At 41.5% G+C, this 19,693-nt stretch overlaps 1 protein-coding gene across 1 annotated transcript in view; it reads right to left on the bottom strand.

The window, feature by feature from the left end:
- Positions 1 to 3,292: 3,292 nt before the first annotated feature.
- Positions 3,293 to 19,693, bottom strand: part of LOC144592235 (atrial natriuretic peptide receptor 1) — a 47,666-nt gene continuing 31,265 nt past the window's right edge. Inside the window, exons 15-23 of the mRNA XM_078396767.1 lie at positions 16,917 to 17,021; positions 16,677 to 16,796; positions 15,287 to 15,380; positions 14,254 to 14,341; positions 11,258 to 11,397; positions 7,985 to 8,137; positions 5,452 to 5,550; positions 4,567 to 4,658; positions 3,293 to 3,490 (exon numbers count right to left, since the gene is read on the bottom strand). Coding sequence (XP_078252893.1) covers positions 3,293 to 3,490; positions 4,567 to 4,658; positions 5,452 to 5,550; positions 7,985 to 8,137; positions 11,258 to 11,397; positions 14,254 to 14,341; positions 15,287 to 15,380; positions 16,677 to 16,796; positions 16,917 to 17,021 — 1,089 coding nt within the window. The remainder of the gene's footprint in view (positions 3,491 to 4,566; positions 4,659 to 5,451; positions 5,551 to 7,984; positions 8,138 to 11,257; positions 11,398 to 14,253; positions 14,342 to 15,286; positions 15,381 to 16,676; positions 16,797 to 16,916; positions 17,022 to 19,693) is intronic.

Here is a 19,693-nt window from a genome sequence, read left to right as displayed (position 1 = left end):
AGGGTAAATGCTGAGATCATGTTTACCTACTGGATATACATACTTGTGGGTTAAGGACCAAATGAGACAGAATTATTTAATTGCTTGGTTGTCGACCTTTGGAATTGATTCACTTGGAGTGTTGCAGTTACATAAAATAGGAAGTGTTTACCAAAGCTACTGGGTTTGAGGGATTTTGCTCCAGAACAGTGACACAGCCTTGCAAACAGCATCTGATATTCTAACACACACATAATAGTGCGTCTCTCTCTATCTCCCAATGCCCTCCCTCTGTTGTTTCAATTGCTTTTCTGCTCTTTTCATAGATTTACACTGGTTATCTTTCCCCTGTACTCTGTCTTGATGCAGGGTCCAGGCCCCAAAACATCGACAATCCCTTTGCTTCCAGGTGGTGCTGGATCTGCTGAGTTCTTCAAGAAGTTTAGTATCTGCTCCAGATTCCAGCATCTGCAGTCTTCTGCAGCCACAGATAAGAGCCTCAGTGGAAGGAAACCAACCAGACAAAATGACTGTCAGGAATCATTTGCAGTGCTACATTTATTGTCAGGCAGACTGCTAAGTGGACGTGCTATATCTGAATGAAGAAAACACAAACAAAAATGATATTAAAGACTGAAATTGGTAAGATTTCTGGACAAGGGGAATCTTGGATAACGAGTAGAAAGTATACTATCTTTAATCAGACTTTATCTTGCACTAAATTTTGTCACCTTTATCCTTTATCTGTATACTGTGGACAGCTTGATTGTAGTCATGCATAGTCTTTGACTGGATAGCACGCAACAAAGCTTTTCACTGTACTATGGTACACGTGATATTAAACTAAACTAACCTAAAAAGTCAAGGTGAGATCTGCCATGATTTGATTGAATGATGGACCAAGTTCAAGTGGCAAAATCGCCATATACTGCTAAATTTCTTATAATTTTTTTTAGTACTTGGGAAGGTGTTACCAATGTTACCTACTGTCTTTCACATATGGTTATAAGTTTATAGTTGGCTTTTAGGAGTTGCTCATTAGGATGGTAATATTCATTGCCGACTCTGATTTACAGAACGGCAAAGAACAAATAAAATTGAAGCCAATTCAGTGAAGAAGTTTATTGCAATCGTTTGAATGACAAATAATGACCTGTAGCCAATATTTATTCCACAATTAGCATCACAGAAAGATTATCTCACTAAAAAGGTGGTTAAGATTCTCAAATTGCTCTCCGTGAGATCATGCTTTGAGCAAATTAACATCAGCATTTCCTAAATTGATACGAAGTTGTGTAAAAGACTACATAAATGACAAAGATATAAATTCAGTGTAGTCTGAAGAAAGGTTTTGACCTGAAACATCACCCATTCCTTCTCTCCAGAGATGCTGAGTTACTCCAGCATTTTGTGTCTATATTTGATGTAAACCAGCATCTGCAGTTCCTGCTACACATAAATGGAGACTTGGCTTTCTACTGTATGTAACTTTTTAATCTCTCTCGATATCACTGATTGTGGCTCCAAATAGCAGCTGCTTCTTCAAAAATGTAAGAGTCACAAACCAACATTCACAAATATTTTTTCAGAACAATGTGCAATGAGAAGATCAAAATAAGGGATTTTGTTGGCATACCTTTTTTGTTATGCTTCAGTTTCTAAATAAGTCAGGTTCCTTACATTTTCACAGAGGATGTCACAGCACCTAAACATGCTTTTGATGGATTATTTTCCTCATGTGAACTCTCCCCCAATAGGTCTAGTTCTAGGCTGAGGGGTAGTTCAAAATGAGGGACTAGCTAACCAGAGTTTTGAAGAATAAAAGGCCAGGGATAAAATTCCAACTGATTTATCAGCAATAAGCACTTTCTTTTGGCTCGAGAATGCAGGACCAGGGTTGATGGTCTCAGTGTAGGAGAGTGGCCGTTTGGAAGTGGGAGAAGGAGAATTTTCTTTACTCTCAGTATTGTAAACCGTGGAATTTCTCAACCCCTATGGACAATGGAAGCTCAGTAGCGATGCACAGTCAAGGGGGAGCAATACATTTAAGGAGACAGTGGGAATCAAGAAGTTTGTAGGCTGGGAGGCAAAATAGTTGCAGTTGAAGGTCAGTTACTATATTATTGGTCGAGCAGGCTCAAAGAGCTGAATGGCCTACTCTTGCTGAGTGTGTCCTCATGTCCTTAAGTGCACAGAATATGTTACCTCCATCGTGAACTATTAAATACTTCTTCAGCATATGAAACACAGATATTAACTGTATGTGAGACTAATATATACCACAAGATAATTACATGGCAACTAGAAAGATTCAAATGATACAATTGACCAGAAGTGTTTATGTTCTATTTCTGAAAATTCATGTGCTTGTCTTTAAATCAGATCCAATTTTTAAACAGCCTTCATGTACACAAAATAAATAATCGATGTCAGCCTTCCATTAGGATTGTGATATTGGGAAACGTACCTCACCCAAGACGAGTGGGGAATAGTTGTGTGTTGAGCCCTTGGCATTGTCAGAAGGCTGTGGAGTTCACATTCTACTCCAGAGACCTACACATAAAATCTAGGCTGGCATGTCGTATGTAGTACTGAGAGAGCACTTCACTGTCAGAGGGAGCACGGGATTGCCAGAGGGATCATCATTTGAATGAGACATTAAACAGAACCTCAATCTGCACTCCTGGATGTTGGTGAAAGATTGAGTTGCACTATTCCTCTGGGAGGTCTGATTTTTTCCCACTCTCCAATGATGTGCAGGTTTGAAAGTTAATTGGCTTCTAAAAATAGTCCCTAGTGTGTAGGTTGGTGCTAGTGTATGGGGTAATCGGTAGTCGGCATAAACTCAGTGGGCCGAAGGACTTGTTTCCGTGATGTATATGTAAAGTTGAAAGCAAAGCCTGATGCCGTGGCCAATATTTATCCCCTTCTCAACATGACTGAAAGTGATCATCTGGCAAATAGCATATTGCTGTGTCTGTGAGCTTAGCTGTTCGCAAACTGGCAGCTATATTTCCTACATTACAACAGTAAACATACTTTAAAAGTATTTCATGAGCTGTAAAACACTTTTGATGCTCTGAAGCCAGGAAAAGAACAGTCTAAACACAATTTTATTTGTAATGTGGCCCCTAATAAAATGTCTTCCATTGCACTGTTCTTTAGATAACTAGTTAGTCATTATTCACTACCCACAGTTGTGCAGGGGGTTTGAACCCATGACCTTGCCCCTCAGAATGAGTCTTTGCTAGTTCTGAATTACTGAAAACATTGAACGATGTCTACTTAGTGGTCTCAAGCTCTAGATGTTTGGCTACCAGGAAGTGCATTGAAGATCATTTGTCAACACCCCAGGAATGGCACTGTACATCGCTCTCTCGGACTCTGGGATGGGGGCGATGTTTTCTGGTCGTGTTTTGTTCAGCGGTGCCTTGGTTGGTGTACTTGCTGAGGTGTTTGAGGATGGACTTCGCTTTCCTTCAAGCCAGTAGGTCACCATGTTGCCCTTCCCCTGCAAAATGCAAGAAGGCCCAAGGCATAAAATTACTTCAAACAAGCAGTGCAGAACAGGCTACTCAGCCCGACTGGTCCATGCTGGTATTTGGGCTCCACTTGAGCCTTCTCCATATCCTTCTTCCACTCATCCCATCACCATATCCTTCCATAATTTTTCCCTCATGTGCTGATCTCGCTTCCCCAGAGATGGGTCTTTGCCGCTCACCTCAAGCATTCAGTTCCACATTCTTACCACCTCCTGGGTAAAGAACTTTCACCTGAATTCTCTATTGAATTTTCTGCAGATTATCTTTTATTGGTGGCCCCTAGTTTTATGGGTCATCTTGGTGGCTATATGGTCCTTTCCATTGAAATACCGTAAAACTTCAAAGAGCTTATCTTGGTGGCTACAGTCCTTTCCATTGAAGTACCATAAAACTCCGATAATCCGCTCTCTGACGGTTTGAAGGTTCAGTGGCTGGCTCATCTGGTAACCGTTTCTGTGCTCCCTCACGCTCACTGGGGTTTTGGTTCCTGCATTCCCCTCCAACTTGTCATGGCCCCATTTGCGCGCTCCCTTTGAATTGCTGGGACAGTGGTTTCTGTGCTCCCATTCATTTCACTGCCAGTCCCCTACCCATGCTCTCTTTTAATTCATCAGGGTCCCGATTCCCCATAGTAGCATTAAATGAAGCTGGTTCTCTGGGAAATGTATTAAAATACTCTGTAATATGCAACAAAGGTGAATTAGAGTGTTGGAGTATTAATAGAAATAACCTCCAGTAGTCCAGAAAATCTGCTTGTTCAGCCACCAAAGCCCCTTGCATTGCTGGACTCTTGGAGTTTTACAGGCAAGTATAATGCCATTAAACTTGCTCTTAACATTCACTGTTTCTGAGATTTTCTGTCATCCCCAGGTTAAAGTTAACACTGAAGCACAGAGCTATTAGTCTTCGTCAATTCTTGCCTGATAAGTATGATTAATAGGAAAGCGAAGTCCATCCTCAATATTACGCAATATTCATAAAAAAAGTTTTTTCGTAATTTAATTTGTTTGAGGAAAATTCATCATATAACATAAAATTAACATACCTTTATTTGAAACGTGCCACGACATATTAAGATGTATCCTCCAAACTGCTCCAGTAGACTGTACGTGCTGGAACTGCACTGAATCTTCATTGCTGAAAGATTAACAACCAGCTATTCAGGACAGAGGAAGCCATTCAGCCCATTTGACAGTGTTATTCAGTCAGTCCCACTCACCCAACTCTACCTCACATCTCATTGTCCCTTGTCTCAAAGCCACCCATAACTTCTACCATTCTTTAGTCCACTTTCCGTACTTATGTGGTGGTAATTGAATGAAATGATTCCTCTGCGGTTAGTTCCTGGAAATACTATCACAGCATCCACACATAGTGTTGCTGAGGTGTATCTAGGATATTCCACTAAGTGGAAGAGGATGGGGGAGGGAGGGGGTGGATCTGAAACTAGGGTTGATCAAGATACAGCAGTCCGACATGGAATTCAAAACAAACGTCTTTACCCAGCGAGTGTAGAATGTGAACTCACCTCCTTAAGGTGTGCTGAGGCAAACAGGAACGATGGAGTTAAGAACAAGTTGGTAAACACATGAAGGAATCGAAGCATACAGTTATAGTCAGGAGAAAGCGGGGTGGGGAGAGTATTATATAGCCCATTTAGACCAAATGCCCTATTAGTGCTCTACAAATTCTATATGATACCTGATTTTCAATTATCCAAGATTGTGACGTGTTACAATGTCCTAACAATTCTCTCTTTCTGCATTGAGTCTGTGGTGATGCAGATCACTAGAGCTTCTATTTTATATCACTCAATGTACTGTTCTGGATCTCCATGAAGCTGCAAGCAATGCTACAGGGGAGACAATCAATAACAGAAAAATTATATCGAAACAAACTAGTGAATAAACATACAAAGAATGCAATTTACCTTCACTTGTTGATTCCATCCTTGAAGCTGTGTTTACAGTGTCACCAAACAGGCAATACCGGGGCATCTTTGTCCCAACTACGCCGGCAACCACAGGTCCTACAGTTACCAACGTTACCATAACAAGAGCAGATTTTAGTGACATTACAACATCTTGGAAGCTATAGTCTCAATGATGCAATCCAATAAGTCAATGGGTCACTGAAAACAATGTCAAAGGTGTTCAGAGTGGAGTTCTTTGAAACACTGCAACTACTTATCTCTAGACCATATGTTACAAGGGAACAGGTTCAAGGATCTCACTCGTCTGTTTAGTTACAGATCAGATTTATTGGCAGGAGAGGGTAGAGAGAATAAAAACGATACTTGTCTCGGTATGCGCGGGCCCCATTTTACAGGAGCACACCTCTCTCTCCGCTTTCGTCCGCGGCGCTGATTGCGACCCAGCCCATCGGTGAACCCCTCATACAAGAACTAACTCATGGCTTACCTGCGCCTGCCTTCAAACCAAAAGAAATCAGCTGTTGAAATAACCACCGTTAAGTCCTGGCCAATAGTGTCGTTTCCAAATTCAAACTGCAATCAATGGTTGGGGCGTGCATCCGAGTGAGACCCCCCTCCATTTAGAAACAAAGCGCTACCGGCTGCAGACTTGGTGCGCAAGGCAATACACACAGCACTATCGGCTTGGCGCGCAAAGTTTTAAACGAAGCACTGTTGGCTACAGCGCTATGAGCCATTGAACATAGCACTGCTGGCCACAGCACCATGAGGCTTTAAACATAGTGTTACCGGCCAGAGCGCTCTGAGGCTTTAAACATAGCGCTACCGGCCACAGCGCTATCAGCCACGGACTGTTCGGGCAAAACACTTATTACACCATATGAAGAGGAGAAGCAACTATAGTCCACAGAGCTGGCTCTGCCAGTCTAGTTCATTTTCCTATCTTATCCCATTTTCCCCCATTGTTACGAATCCTTTTGATATTGTTGTTAATGATCCATTTGATCCACATATTTCTTGATTCCCTGCACATTGAAACAAACTTCCATCTCAGCTTTGGATGTACTCAATGACTGAGGACCCATCACCCTGGATCAGAGAATTACAATCTTCAAAGAAAACCAGGGGTCATGAATTTGTTAATTGGTGGGAAGGATTATTGGAGGGTTAATGAGAAATATTCTCACTCAGTGGGGGTTTGGAACCCCCACTGATAGGGGGAGTAGTGAGAGAAAGCACCCATACGTTCACTTGAAGAGTTATAACTTGCAGACCGATTGACCAAGAGCTAGAAGGTGGGATTCATTTAAAATCCACAACTAGGCTGAATGGGCTCCCAGTTGTGTCCGGAATTTCTAACATGCTAAAGAACTCACCACAGTTCCAAATGGTCAGCTCCTTATCCTTTGACCATAGACTGTGGTTTTATTTTCCAAGCTGGGGTAATGGTCCTCTCAGCATCCACCTCCCATACTTGGCAAAATCTTGCGTGTCAATGAGATCATTATTTTCATTTAAATTCCAATGGGATTGGAATCCCAATGGGAATTCCTGTTATACTCAAAGCTCAATGTCAACCTTCTCATCCCAGGAAGCAATCATCAGCACTGTTTCCAAGGTTTCATAATTATGGAGAAAACTACACCTGGGACCAGTTGTGGCCAGCCAGATTTCCTTACCCTTGCATTCAAACCTCTTTGCAATGAAGGCCAACATACCATTCACTTTGTGTAGGAAGGATCCACTTTCCAAAATTTGTGTTGTATCTGCAGGTTAATTTATTTAATTTCTAGAAGTAACATATCAATATCTACATGTCATTCTGCTACAAAGTGCATTTCCATAATGTCAGTTGGATATAACCTGACTGATGAATTTGGTAACACTATTTGTGTTATGTGGGCTGAATTGGTTACAACGCAATCTCCATCGTAAACTCGAGAACCACTTAATAGTTACTTTGGAAATTGACAAGTAGAAAAAAGTTGTCTTGGATTTAGACAATATGGGAAAACAAAACACGTTTCCACGTAACCACCCCGCAGTTATAAGACACCATTGTCTCTGAAGAACAGAGACTACTTTAACCGTAGGTGGCCATTAACATTGACAAGCAATTGCTTCTATTGACACTACTATACTCTTTTAAACAATCTTTACTATTTTTAGCTTGCAGTAATAAAAATGAACATAGTTATTGAAAATACCCTTATTTTTGAAATTCCTGTAAGAAAAATAACTGTTATTGTGAGGCTGAACCCCTCTTACGCCAATCTCCTTTCCCTCATTGACACAATTGTCTTAATAACGTGATTTTCTATAACATGAGATTTCTTAGCAAAACAACTGTCTCTTTATAGCAGAACTACCTGTACTAATTCTTACCATTCTTTTTTTGTTCATCCAACCAAAGTGACAAACCTCACATTTTTCCACATTAAACATCCCTGGCTCATGATTGCCCAATGTTTTAACGTCCCTCTGCACACTCTTGTGTCTTCCCAGTCCGTTGGAAACTGGGACACATTACCTGAATGAATTCCAGCCCGAATCTTGAGTTTAGTCTGTGGCTTGTGTGGAATTTTGAAAGTGTTACACACGGCTACCAAATCCAGGGCCATACTTGCGATCTGACTTGCATGAACAATGCCGTTTTCCTTTGGTACTCCGGAAACCACCATATCTACCACATTAACAGAAAGGACACATTATATGGAGCAGAATTTTGAAAGTGAGCATGCTGCTGTGATATTACACTTTGAAAGTGAGCGACTGAGGTCAAAGTTATGCAATGGAATCGCTGCTCCTCTAAAAGTTTGGACAAAGGAACAGTGACAGGAACGCAAGTCGCGGTCTTTCCCACTTCCTCAGCAAGCCCTGCTACACCATCCCACCATTGTATCTACTGTTCCAGGATGATGGTGAAGTAAACGGGGGAAGAAATCCCAGAATGTTGCTTCATTGTTCTGCTGTGAGACCCAACACAAGCATAGGTTCCATTCCAATCGCAATTAAGATCCACTGGGAAAACAACAATGACCAAACATGACAAGGAATCCTCTGGATTTTATTCAGAGTCTAAGGCTGTTTAGGAAAATTACCAAGGCTCTTGGTTTTGGAGTAAAGTCAGGATCAACGCATACCAGAACTCTCGCAAACCCCCTAAACCCTACCACAAGCATCACATGGAGACTAAGCATCATGGTTTGTCAAGTTGGAACCTGTGCCTTCAAGTTCTCACTACGAACTGCAAAAGGTCCTTGGTATGAAATCAAATTTCAGATCCACCATTGATTTCAACATACACAAGGACCACTCACACCCAAGTCACACACCCCTCCCCTCAAACGTCAGGGCCAAAGGTACATAAAGTATGTACCACCAGATTCAGGAACACCTTCTTCCCCACTGTTATCAGACTGCTGAATGATTTTCTCATCGGCTAAAGGTGTTGTCTCGATCCCTCAGTCTACCTCATTGCAGCCCTTGCACTTTTTTTTATCTGCACCTTCTCTGCAGTTATAATACTCTATTTTGCTCTCTGGTTATTTTTCTCACGCATACCTATTGTACTTGTGAATGGCTAAATTGTGCTCATGTATGAAATAATTTAGAATAGACAATAGACAATAGAAAATAGGTGCAGGAGAAGGCCATTCGGATAGGACACAAACAACGTTTTTCTCTGTATTTCGGTAAGACATAACAATAATAAACTAATACCAATACAATTTATGGACAGATTGGTGGGCCACATTAACTGGTTTTAAGAGCTCAAAGTACAAAATATTTCACCAGAGAGTTGTCAGCTTTGTTTGTACTGCTAGGGGTGTCAGTGCTATCGACAGCCCACTCATTTATGGAACATTTTGACTTACAAATACATGCTCAAAGGAAACACAAAAAATACAGCTCATTTCAAAAGACTTTTTTCAAAAGACTCTTCTTCTCCCTGGCTGTTCACTGAAGATAACTTAATTTTTGGAGACCCCAAGACAATCCTACAATAATGGCGTACTTATTTTACCAACCCAACCCAAAAACTGAGCACAGTAACAAAACGTCTTCTCTCAATGGTTGTAGGTTTAACCTCCTTGTGTGGATAATTGTGAAATCAATCCAGGGTCTCTCACTTCACTTTCTTCCTGCAACTTCTATGCACCAGCCTGACAAATTGTGACTTTTCCAGTTCTGCTTAATTGCTTATTGTCTCTCTTTCGTTAGTGCCCTTGACTTCATCCACTAAGGTCTTAAATTCCAAAATTCCCTTCCTAAACCATCCCATCTTCCTTTAAAACAAAATCCCTGAAAGCTTTTGTCGCTTGTACTGATAAGCCGGATTGTACCAGTACCGACCCTGCTCAGCATTTTCCCCTTGTAGATCGCCTGCAGAAGGGCAAACCTTTTCCCTTTTGTGGTTGTGTAACTTCTTGTTGACCCTGCAACTGCGGCCATTCCATCAGGCCCTACCCATGCACCACCCTGGTGGCCTTCTGACAGCTCATGCTGACCCAGCACTTTTCCAGTGTTTTGTCAATGTCTCTGAGTTCACAGACATTTATAAATGCTTGACAAGCATTCAAATAATAAGTTCCAGGGACAAAGTCCAATCTCCGCAACAAAGTAGAAGACATTCAGAATGTACCCAAGCTTATGGAAGGACTGTTCAGAAGCCTGATAAGAGAGGGGAAGGGGGTGTTCCTGAAAGTGGGTAGTGGAACACTGTTTTTTGGACTGGAACCACAGTTCCGATGGTGACACAAAGATCAGAGTTGGGCGCGTTGTTGTTTGTAATTTTGGATGAAAGTGTACAAGCATGGCTTGGAAGTTTGAAGGTGACACTAAATAGGAGGTAGTGTAGAAAGTGAAGAAGGTTGTTAGAATTTCAGCAGGTGCTTTATCAGGTCTATTTTTAAGCAGTATAGTTCTATGAATCTGTTTTGATGAAACTCAGTGGCAAAGCCTCCACAGCTCTCCAGGTTATGGAATTCCGAAGGTTTGCCACCCTCCGAATAAAGCAATTCCTCCTTATTTTGTATCTAAATGACCTATATCTTATTCTGAAACTGTAAATCCCAGGTACCTTCAGCTATGGGTAACATCATCCCTGCAAAGATTCTTTGCCACAGAAGGCTGTAGAGGCCAAGTCATTGGATATTTTTAAGACAGAGATAGACAGATTCATGATTAGTATGGGTGTCTGAGGTTATGGGGAGAAGGCAGGAGAATGGGGTTAGGAGGGAGAGATAGATCAGCCATGATTGAATGGTGGAGTAAACTTCATAGGCCGAATGGTCTAATTCTACTCCTATTCCATATGACTTTATAATGAGACTCCGCGGCTTAACAGGAAGATAGGCACATGGTGACTCCATGTTGTAGAGTGCAGGTGAGAAGGGCCACAGCACCCAGACTAACACAGCTCACTAATGCCTCTCTATGGAATACCGCTGGTCATTGGCACCATTTGACCCATTACCGCACTGTGTGGTGAACTGTCACATTGAATTTCAGGACACTTCTGTGGAGTGCCATGATCCATTTTACTCCATTAACGTTCCTCTTTAAAGCAAGGTGCAGTCCACAGGTCACCAAAACTAAGTGGCAGAAGTGTGCGTTGTAATCCACTTCCAAAACTCACTCTCAGTGACTCAGTGGAACTTGATTTTGGAAATTTCTGTGAGCATATACAACAAAATTCCACAACCCATGTGTATCACCTCAAACAAATTTTATCCCAACAGTTGCTTTAGATTAAGCAATCAAGTACTTTGATTAACAAATATCTTTGTGCTATACTTACATGCATCTCCTATCGTTTCTACCTTGTAGACATCATAATTGTCTATGATTTCATCGAAGGTTGTGTATAATTTATTTAACAATTCTACAACTTGATATGGTGTACTAATGCTTGACAGCTGTGTGAAGCCTTCAATGTCACTATGAAAAAGAAAGGGAAATACATAAAAGTGACTTAAAACTCTTTATATAATGACATGAGTGTGGGAACCACTACAAAATGGTATTGTTGAGATGGGTTTGGCTTTAAGGATCTGAGGTATGGAATGCTCCACACCTCCTCCACCCCTTCCACTGCCTCTCTACTTCTCTTTTTTCCCCCTCAAAGCACTTCTCATAACCTACTTCTTAGCTTCTACTCACTAGTTCCCATATCTCTGCATTCAGCTCAGTTTCAACTTCTGTTTGATGTTGCCCCTATGGGACCTTCCTCAATGTTAAAGCTGGCTAGTTGCTGCTGTGTTAACCCATTTATCTTACACAAAATTAGTGTCACCAGTTCAAATACTGTGGGAAGAAATTTAATGCGACTGTATTAATCTTTCATTTGGTAATCTTTGGTAGATCATATGTGCATCACATTGCAAACAATGACATCAATCTTGCATTACATCACATGTCCACACTTGTCACATGGATTACTTGTCATCTCGTACATTAAGACAGAACATAAGACTATACTTCGTTATAATTCTGTCAATACCTGGAGATTTTCATATCTCCAAATAGATGGACACATCTGCCCTCATGGGTAGACATAAGTGACACCATTTGAAGATAATCAGGGAAGTTTCCCCAGAGTCTGAGGGCAATATTTATTCCACAGCTAACACCAAGGAAGCAGAAGGAATGCTCACTGCTACATAGCTGTTTGCACTATGTGTGCAAAATGATTTGGGAAATGTTTACATCACATTTCTGGTTAACCTCAGGTTGTGAATGGTGCTGTGAAAATTATAGTATTTCCCTTTTTTCCCTCCTTCTTACTACCAGAACCATCCATATTATTGTAATGACCTTCTCACTGAATTTATTAAGTACAACCATATTTTATGTAAATATAATTTATTTGTTGCAAATGTAGTAAATGCAGTTTAGCAAAATTCTTGAATGTTTAGTAGAGCGCAATGAGTATTCTCTTCATGGAAGATGAAAATGCAACAAGGTAAAATGCTTTGTTAAAACCACACTGGATTAGAATTCCTCCCATGTGCTTTATTTGCTCTGTTTAAAGTACAACCAATAGTTAGTGCAGAATTGCCTGCCCCAAAGTCTAAATGAAATGGCCTCAAGAATCTAAATTCAATTGAAAAACAAACCACTATTTTTCAACCATTTGGAAATCCTGACAGTTCGGTACCAGTGAGAATCTATGCTATTAGCTGATATAGTTAATTAGAGATATTGATATTTTGTTGTAGATTGTTGAAGATGGTTTCTTTTGTTGTTGTTTTAGCTAATATAAAATGGATGCTTATTTTCAGTAGAAAGCAGTAAGATGGATGCTTGTGGCAGAAATGTCATCATTGGGAATGGAATGTGTTTGTCCCTTTATGAGTGAGAGGGAGTAGACAGAGGAGTATAGGGGTTCTTTGTTCTTAAATTACTCCCTTGTCTGACAGTGTGAGCCTGTGTATTAAAACAGTTAGAAGCAAGGTCGTGCAGCTGTGAGATTGCTCGTGTATAAGAGATAAAGTTTCTTTCTCAATAACAACTCCTTATATGGGTGTGTGTGAAAGTAGGAAAAGTTTTGAATCCACTCTAGGTAAATTGATGCGTTTCCCCGAAAGCATGTGACCTATATTAATGGTTTGGTTTCTGAGCATGTGACCTGTATTAATGATTTTGTTTTCTCTGTAACCATGGGAATTGTATTAGAATTGTAATTGGTCATTGATTTATTTTCTGTCACACCCCTTTTTCCTTTCTGTATAAAAAAGTAAACAATCGTGGAAAAGTGGTTCTTCCCCTCTCCCCAGTCGAGATCTTTTCAGACACTAGTATTGTGTCTGGAGATCCTCACGGGAAGAACCCCACTGTGGAATCAATCTGATGTACCCATCCAGTATACGTGTGTTATTCAGGCTGAAGGTAAAGAACTTGAATTATCACCAGGCTCAATGAGTGCTGATCCGTGCGCTCCTTCTGACACAATGGCCCTGGACGTCCACAGGAGCCTCGTTCCACTGCTCCTTTTCACCGACTGGAGCCCAGGTTCCCATAGCTTCTTTTAAAATCCCCAGGGACCTGGTTTCTGTTTCTCTTGGCGGGTGGGTTCGGCCGTTCGTCGAGCCTTGGAGGCTTTCGGGGTAGCATAGAGATCACGGCTCCTCGATAAAGGCCTCTGGCTGGGTTCCCGGTCCACAGCTGCAGCCTTCTGCCGCACGGCTCTGCGAGAAGCCTTCAAGTAGACCCAGGCAGGCTCCACCCACCCGCTGGGCTCTGCCACCACCGCCTCCTGAGAGATGCCCCAATTGGAACAGTTTCTTTCCTTCAAATCCAGATCCTCCATGATCTTAAACCTCTCTGCTAAATCTTTTCCATAGAGCTCCAGTCTCTCCTCCCCAACTCCAAGAGATAGGAATTCCAATCAATCTCCTCCACACCCTCTGCACATCCCTTTCATACATCATTGACATTGTCAGGATTGTTTGCTTGCCAAACAGGAAGAGATGCTGATGACGGCAGCAAGTATATAAATGTACAATGACGTTTCTCGTCTCGCAGACTGAAGTACGTACCTCTGTAGCAGCTTGCTGACTCTTTGCTATTCGTGCACGTGGTACCTTCGATTTGTAGCAGCATCTACAGTTATTTTTATACATAAGTTCACGGAGGATACATTAGTTATTTTTATAGATTCCTTCTCATTTTACAAAGCTCTCTAAATATCCCTGCACAGTAGTTTACAAGCTGTGGCCACCTGGAAGACTAAGTTCATTTCTGACCACCTCCCTCAATTTCTGCATTTGCCACACTTATCACACAGATATTTACCTGAAGAATATAGTGGCACTTGAGTAGTTCTGGGCCTGAGCAATGATTCCTTGCCTTAGATCATCAGCTACCTGCTTTGGCAACATACCTGGAATGGACAATATTTTAGATACATTCATAAACTACATGCAAAACACAATCCAATCTGTCACCGATGTCCTCTTCTTCTGCTGCCCTCTAAAGATTAGAAGCTGTGACCCATCAACTAAAAATTTAAGAATCATAATGTTATACAGCATGGAAACAGGCCCTTCAGCCCAACTTGCCCTTGCCAACCAAGATGCCTCATCTACACTAGTCCCAGCTCCCTGTGTTTGGCCCATATCCATCTAAACCTTTCCTATCCATGTACCTGCCCAAATATATCGTAAATGCTATTATAGTATCTATCTCAACTACTGTACCTCCTGTGGCAGCTCATTCCACACACCCACCACCCTCTGTATGGAAAACGTTGCCCCTCAGGTTCTTATTAAATCATTCCCCTCTCACTTTAAACCTATGTCCCCTAGTTCTTGATTCACCTACTCTGGGTAAAAGACTGCGCGCATTTATGCTATTTCCCCACATCTACCCAATCTAATCCCCACTACATTCTGAGTGGTTTAGAATTGTTACTTCAAATTTTAATCAAGCAGTGTTGGCTGAACTATTGTACTTAGTATATAAATTAAGATAGAGTTTATTAGATTATAGGTACATAGGAGAAAAATAAGAGAATTCAAGATGACTATTTTACTTTCTAGGCATGTAATGTGATAAAGTGTATGACTCTCATACGAGACAAAGCCCAGCGTCCTAACCATATTAACATTCCTAAGTTAATTCTTTTCATTGAATAGAGAACACATTGGTATCATTGGGCGTCATTTGAGCTCATAAAACTGTTTGTTGATAATTTCTAATTTTAATCTGGTCTATAATCTGCTTTAGTCAGAATAATGTCTATTGAGGAGGATTTCCTTTAAAATCACATTTAATAATCTCGATTCCATTTGTGTAGGAATGTGAATGGGTTTTCTCAAGGACTTACTGTAAAGCAAACGGTCAGTTTTTTGTTTCTCATGGACCAAGTCCTGAGTCCTCTCAGCCACCAATGTTTCCAGATGTTTGCTGTACTTCTCCATCTTAAACACAAAAATATAAATGAGTTATTCCATAGTTCCCTGAAAGTCGTAACACAAATAGATGGAGTGTTAAAGAAGGCGTAAGTTGGGGTATTGAGTATAAAGGTTGGGAAGTCATGCTGTAGCGGTGTAACACCTTGGTCAGGCCACAGTTGGAGTATCATGTGCAGTTCCAATCGGCACACTATAAGAAGAACGTGGAGGCTTTGGAGAGGGTGCAGAAGAGGTTCACCACAGTGTTGCCTTGATTGGAGAGTATTAGCTAAAAGGATAGGTTGGGCAAACTTAGGCTGTTGTCTCAGGAGTGTCAGAGGCTGAGGGATGATCTGCAGATACTACATTATGTGAGACACGGATAGGATAGATATTATTTCCCCCCCCCAGGTGGAATACTGGAGGTTATAGGTTTAAGATGAGAGGGGAAAAGTTTAAAGATTATCTGCAAGGTATTTTTTTTACATACAGAGAGTGGTAAGTGCCTGGAACACGCTGCCAGGGAACGTGGTGGAAACAGTGAAAGCAGATACTATAGCAAGGTTTAAGAGGTATTTAGAAGACAGACAGGGGATAGAGGGATACAGACCATATGCAGGGGGGTGGGATTAGCTGGACTGTCATTATGGTCGGTGTGGCCATTGTAGCCCGAAGGCCTTGTTCCTCTGCTGTACTTGGTAAATAAGGATTCTCTGGAACAGCTTAATGTAGGAGAGAGACGGAAAGGTATAGAGAGGAAATTATGGAACTTCTGCCCCTAGTAGCTGAAGGCACAGCTGCCAATGATGGAACAATTCAATCCAGATGAGCATGAAGCCTGAAGCAGAGAAGCTCAGTAGTGCCAGAAGATTGGAGAGTTTACAGGCATTTGAAAACAAGGATGAGAAAGTTAGAATCCAGATGGAGTTTAGCTAGGAGCCGACCTACATCAGCGAACACAGGGTATTTAATAAATGGGGACTGGTGCGTGATGGGCAATAGAGTTTTGAATGAGCTGAAAGTTTATTGAGAGCAGAATGAGGGAGGGCAGCAAGGAGAGCTTCTGAACAGCTGTTATCAGTAAAAGAGGAATGGGCAGGGGTTCCACTGGAGAATGGAGACAGAAATAAAAGGATAAGTTGGGAGGATGAGATGAGGAGGGGTGGGAATTAGCCTGCATGGAGCATAAAGACCAGCACAGAGCAGCTGGATGGAATGATCTGTCGATATAATATAAAGTAAAATACAAGCAAAATATATCTTTGGAGTTTTGCAGCTCCAGTTATAAAGGATAATGGTGTTTGCAATTATTTCCATCTGTACCAGAGTCATCATCATGTCCACAGGGCTGACTTTGTTGGGATTGATCTTGTGCAGGTACTTATTGACTTGTTCAAAGGAGGGTCGGTGAGTTGGAGTCTGTGCTCGGCATTTTCTAATCAGCTGTGGAGCAACAAACAGAAAATATGTTTGTAAACAAAGCATCACTTTACCTGCAAGGCCATCTGCTAATTCCCAGATATGCTGCAAACGTGGCTTTTCCTGGTGTACTGGCTCACTTACCATCACATATTCAGAGGGACAAGGACAAGCATTTTCTGATTTTCCACTTATTAATTCTGGCAAAGGTGGACACCTCCCAAATTCAGCCAAATTTCCATCTTCTCTCTGGAGTATAATTCAAGGACACAAGTTGAACATTAATGTAAACACAATCATTTTGTTTAAAAGACAAGTCAGAGTTTCCTTGATGTCTACTTTGAAATCGGCTGAAGGCCCTGATTCTCAACCCACTGATGAAGGGGTTGAGATAAAGAGCCACTCACCTCCCCTCAAACTCGGACAACCTTCTCTCCACAGAAATCTTCTCTGCATTCTTTCCAGTTTAATGACGTAATTAAAACAAAAATAGACCTGGGATATAAAGGCCAAAAGGATCTTCGAGCCGGCGGTGCTGGCTCAAAGGGCCAAATGGCCTCCTCCTGCACCGATTGTCTATTGATAAATAGATCCATGGACAACCATCATGGCAAGATAAAATAGCAAAGTCTGAAGGGAAGTGCTGTGATAAGCCCAACATCCAGTGACTATTCTGGTGAACTGTGGGCAGTGAGGAGGCCAGTCTGCATTATACAATACGATACGATACGATACGATAGAACTTTATTTATCCCAAGAGGGAAATTAATCTGCCAACAGTCATAAAAACACAAAATACATGAAACATGAAATTAAAGTGATGAGTGGAAATGATTGGGGATGTGGAAAGATTGGGGGAGGGGGGGAGGGAGTCAGTGTCAGTAACAGTCTACCCCATGACAGAAGGGGTAAGAGTTGTACAGTTTGATAGCCACAGGGATGAAGGGTTTCCTGTGGTGTTCTGTCCTGCATCTTGTCTGTTGCTGAAGGTGCTCCTCAGGTTGACCAGTGTGTCGTGGAACGGGTGAGCAGTATTGTCCAGGATGCTCCGCAGTTTGAGGAGCATCCTCCCCTCCAAGACCACCTCCCATGAATCCAACTCCGCCCCCAGGCTAGAGCCAACTTTCCTGATGAGTTTGTTCATTCTATTAGCGTGCTGCCCCAGGACATGACAGCATAGAAGATGGCACTGGCTACCACCGATTACTGCAGACATTGACGGAATGGAGCCTTCTTAAAAAGTACAGCCGACTCTGCATTAAACTGCATTTTGCATTGGACGTGACCCTCCTTATGAGATGACAGATTAGCACAAATAAAGTTGAACACTTAACTCATGAATTAAATCACGGTTACCCCAAAAATGGTGACTGGACATCAGTTGCCAGAAATCAAAAGAGAAAATTTCCTTTGAAACAAGAACGGCAGATGCTGGTTTACAAAAAGAAAGACACAAAGTGCTGGAGTAACTCAGCGGGTCAGGAAGCATCTCTGGAGAACATGGTAGGTGACATTTTGTGTCGGGATCCCTCTTCAGATTGATGTTTTGGGTTGGGACCCTTCATCAGACTTACCTGTTTCTTCAAGATTTTCTTGGTTGGCTAAGTGAGATGGAGGTAATTACCCTCTTGGGAGATGCTCCAATTAACAGGCAGAAAATTCAGCAAATTCTCACATAAAAAATAGGAGCCAGAGTCAGCCATTGGCCCACTGTTGGTACGTGGAGATGCAGTCGGTGTCACTGAGGCATGTGGTGTCTAAGAGCACGAGGTGAACCAACAAAGTGAAAGCGTATTATGCAAAGGAATGACGCCAAAAATGGCCTGAGTTATCAATAACTGCAAAAGAAAAAATCCCAAGGGTAATCCTGAGGGATTACAAATTTGCTGGAAGGTAATTATACAAATGGTGGGAAATTTGAAGCAGATGTGGGTCTCAAGATGAGAGGTGTAGTCCATCATCTTTGGAAAGTTCACAGCTCTAGGCCACATGATTGGAGGTGGGTTATTTAAGTCTGATATACTGAGTAATTTCCTGACTCAGATGGGCGTGAATTCACTTTCCCGGAAGGTTGTGTTGTTTTGTCATTGGATATGTTCAGGGATGAAACTGATGGACTGTGGATACTGAGGGAATTACAGGATATGAGATCAGGCAGGAATCTAGAGATGAGTTAGAGGAACAGCAATGGTCTTATTGAATGGTGACACAGGCTCAAAGGGCTGAAGGTCTACTCCTGTTTCTATTTTTATGTGCAAATTTGCTGGATTTTCTGCCCTTTAAATGAAATATTCCAGGAGGGTAATTATCTCCATCTTACGTAAACCAAATAATAAAATCTTCTCTTTTGTTTTCTGACAACAGATGCTTCAGTGACCATTCTTCCCGTAGCCATGGTTTCATTCATGAATTATGTGTTCAGCTTTACTAGTGCTGATCTTTCAACTCATATGGAAGGGTCAAATTTAGCAAATAGCTAAGCGAATTGCTTAGAAAATAACACCATGGTCAAATTTATCTGCATTTATCCTTCTCCAAAGAATGTTTTGGAACAGATTTGAGAGAATGAAAGTTTGTTCAAGTTATCAATGACTACATATACGCAAATGATATTGGAGCTGAAGGGTTTAGGTAATGAGAAGAGATTGGACAGACCAGTGTTGTATCCATCAGGTATCGAGAATAAGGGAGGTTTTTAAAAGACCTGACCAGGTAGGTAGAAAACTCTATTTCCTCTTCTGGGATGTTCAAAATAATACAGCAAATTCTCACATAAAAAATCCAGCAAATTCTCACGTAAAAAAATCGCTCTCAGTCATGATAGGCGAAGGGGAGCAATTCCTCACAGATGTGAAAGTGGTAATGTGGAACTCACCTCTCTCCCACCCCCTCCACCCCATTACCAAACTCAACTAGCAGCT

Source organism: Rhinoraja longicauda, chromosome 3 (assembly GCF_053455715.1).
Source record: "Rhinoraja longicauda isolate Sanriku21f chromosome 3, sRhiLon1.1, whole genome shotgun sequence".
Taxonomy (NCBI): domain Eukaryota; kingdom Metazoa; phylum Chordata; class Chondrichthyes; order Rajiformes; family Arhynchobatidae; genus Rhinoraja; species Rhinoraja longicauda.
This window is presented reverse-complemented; position numbering and strand designations above follow the sequence as displayed.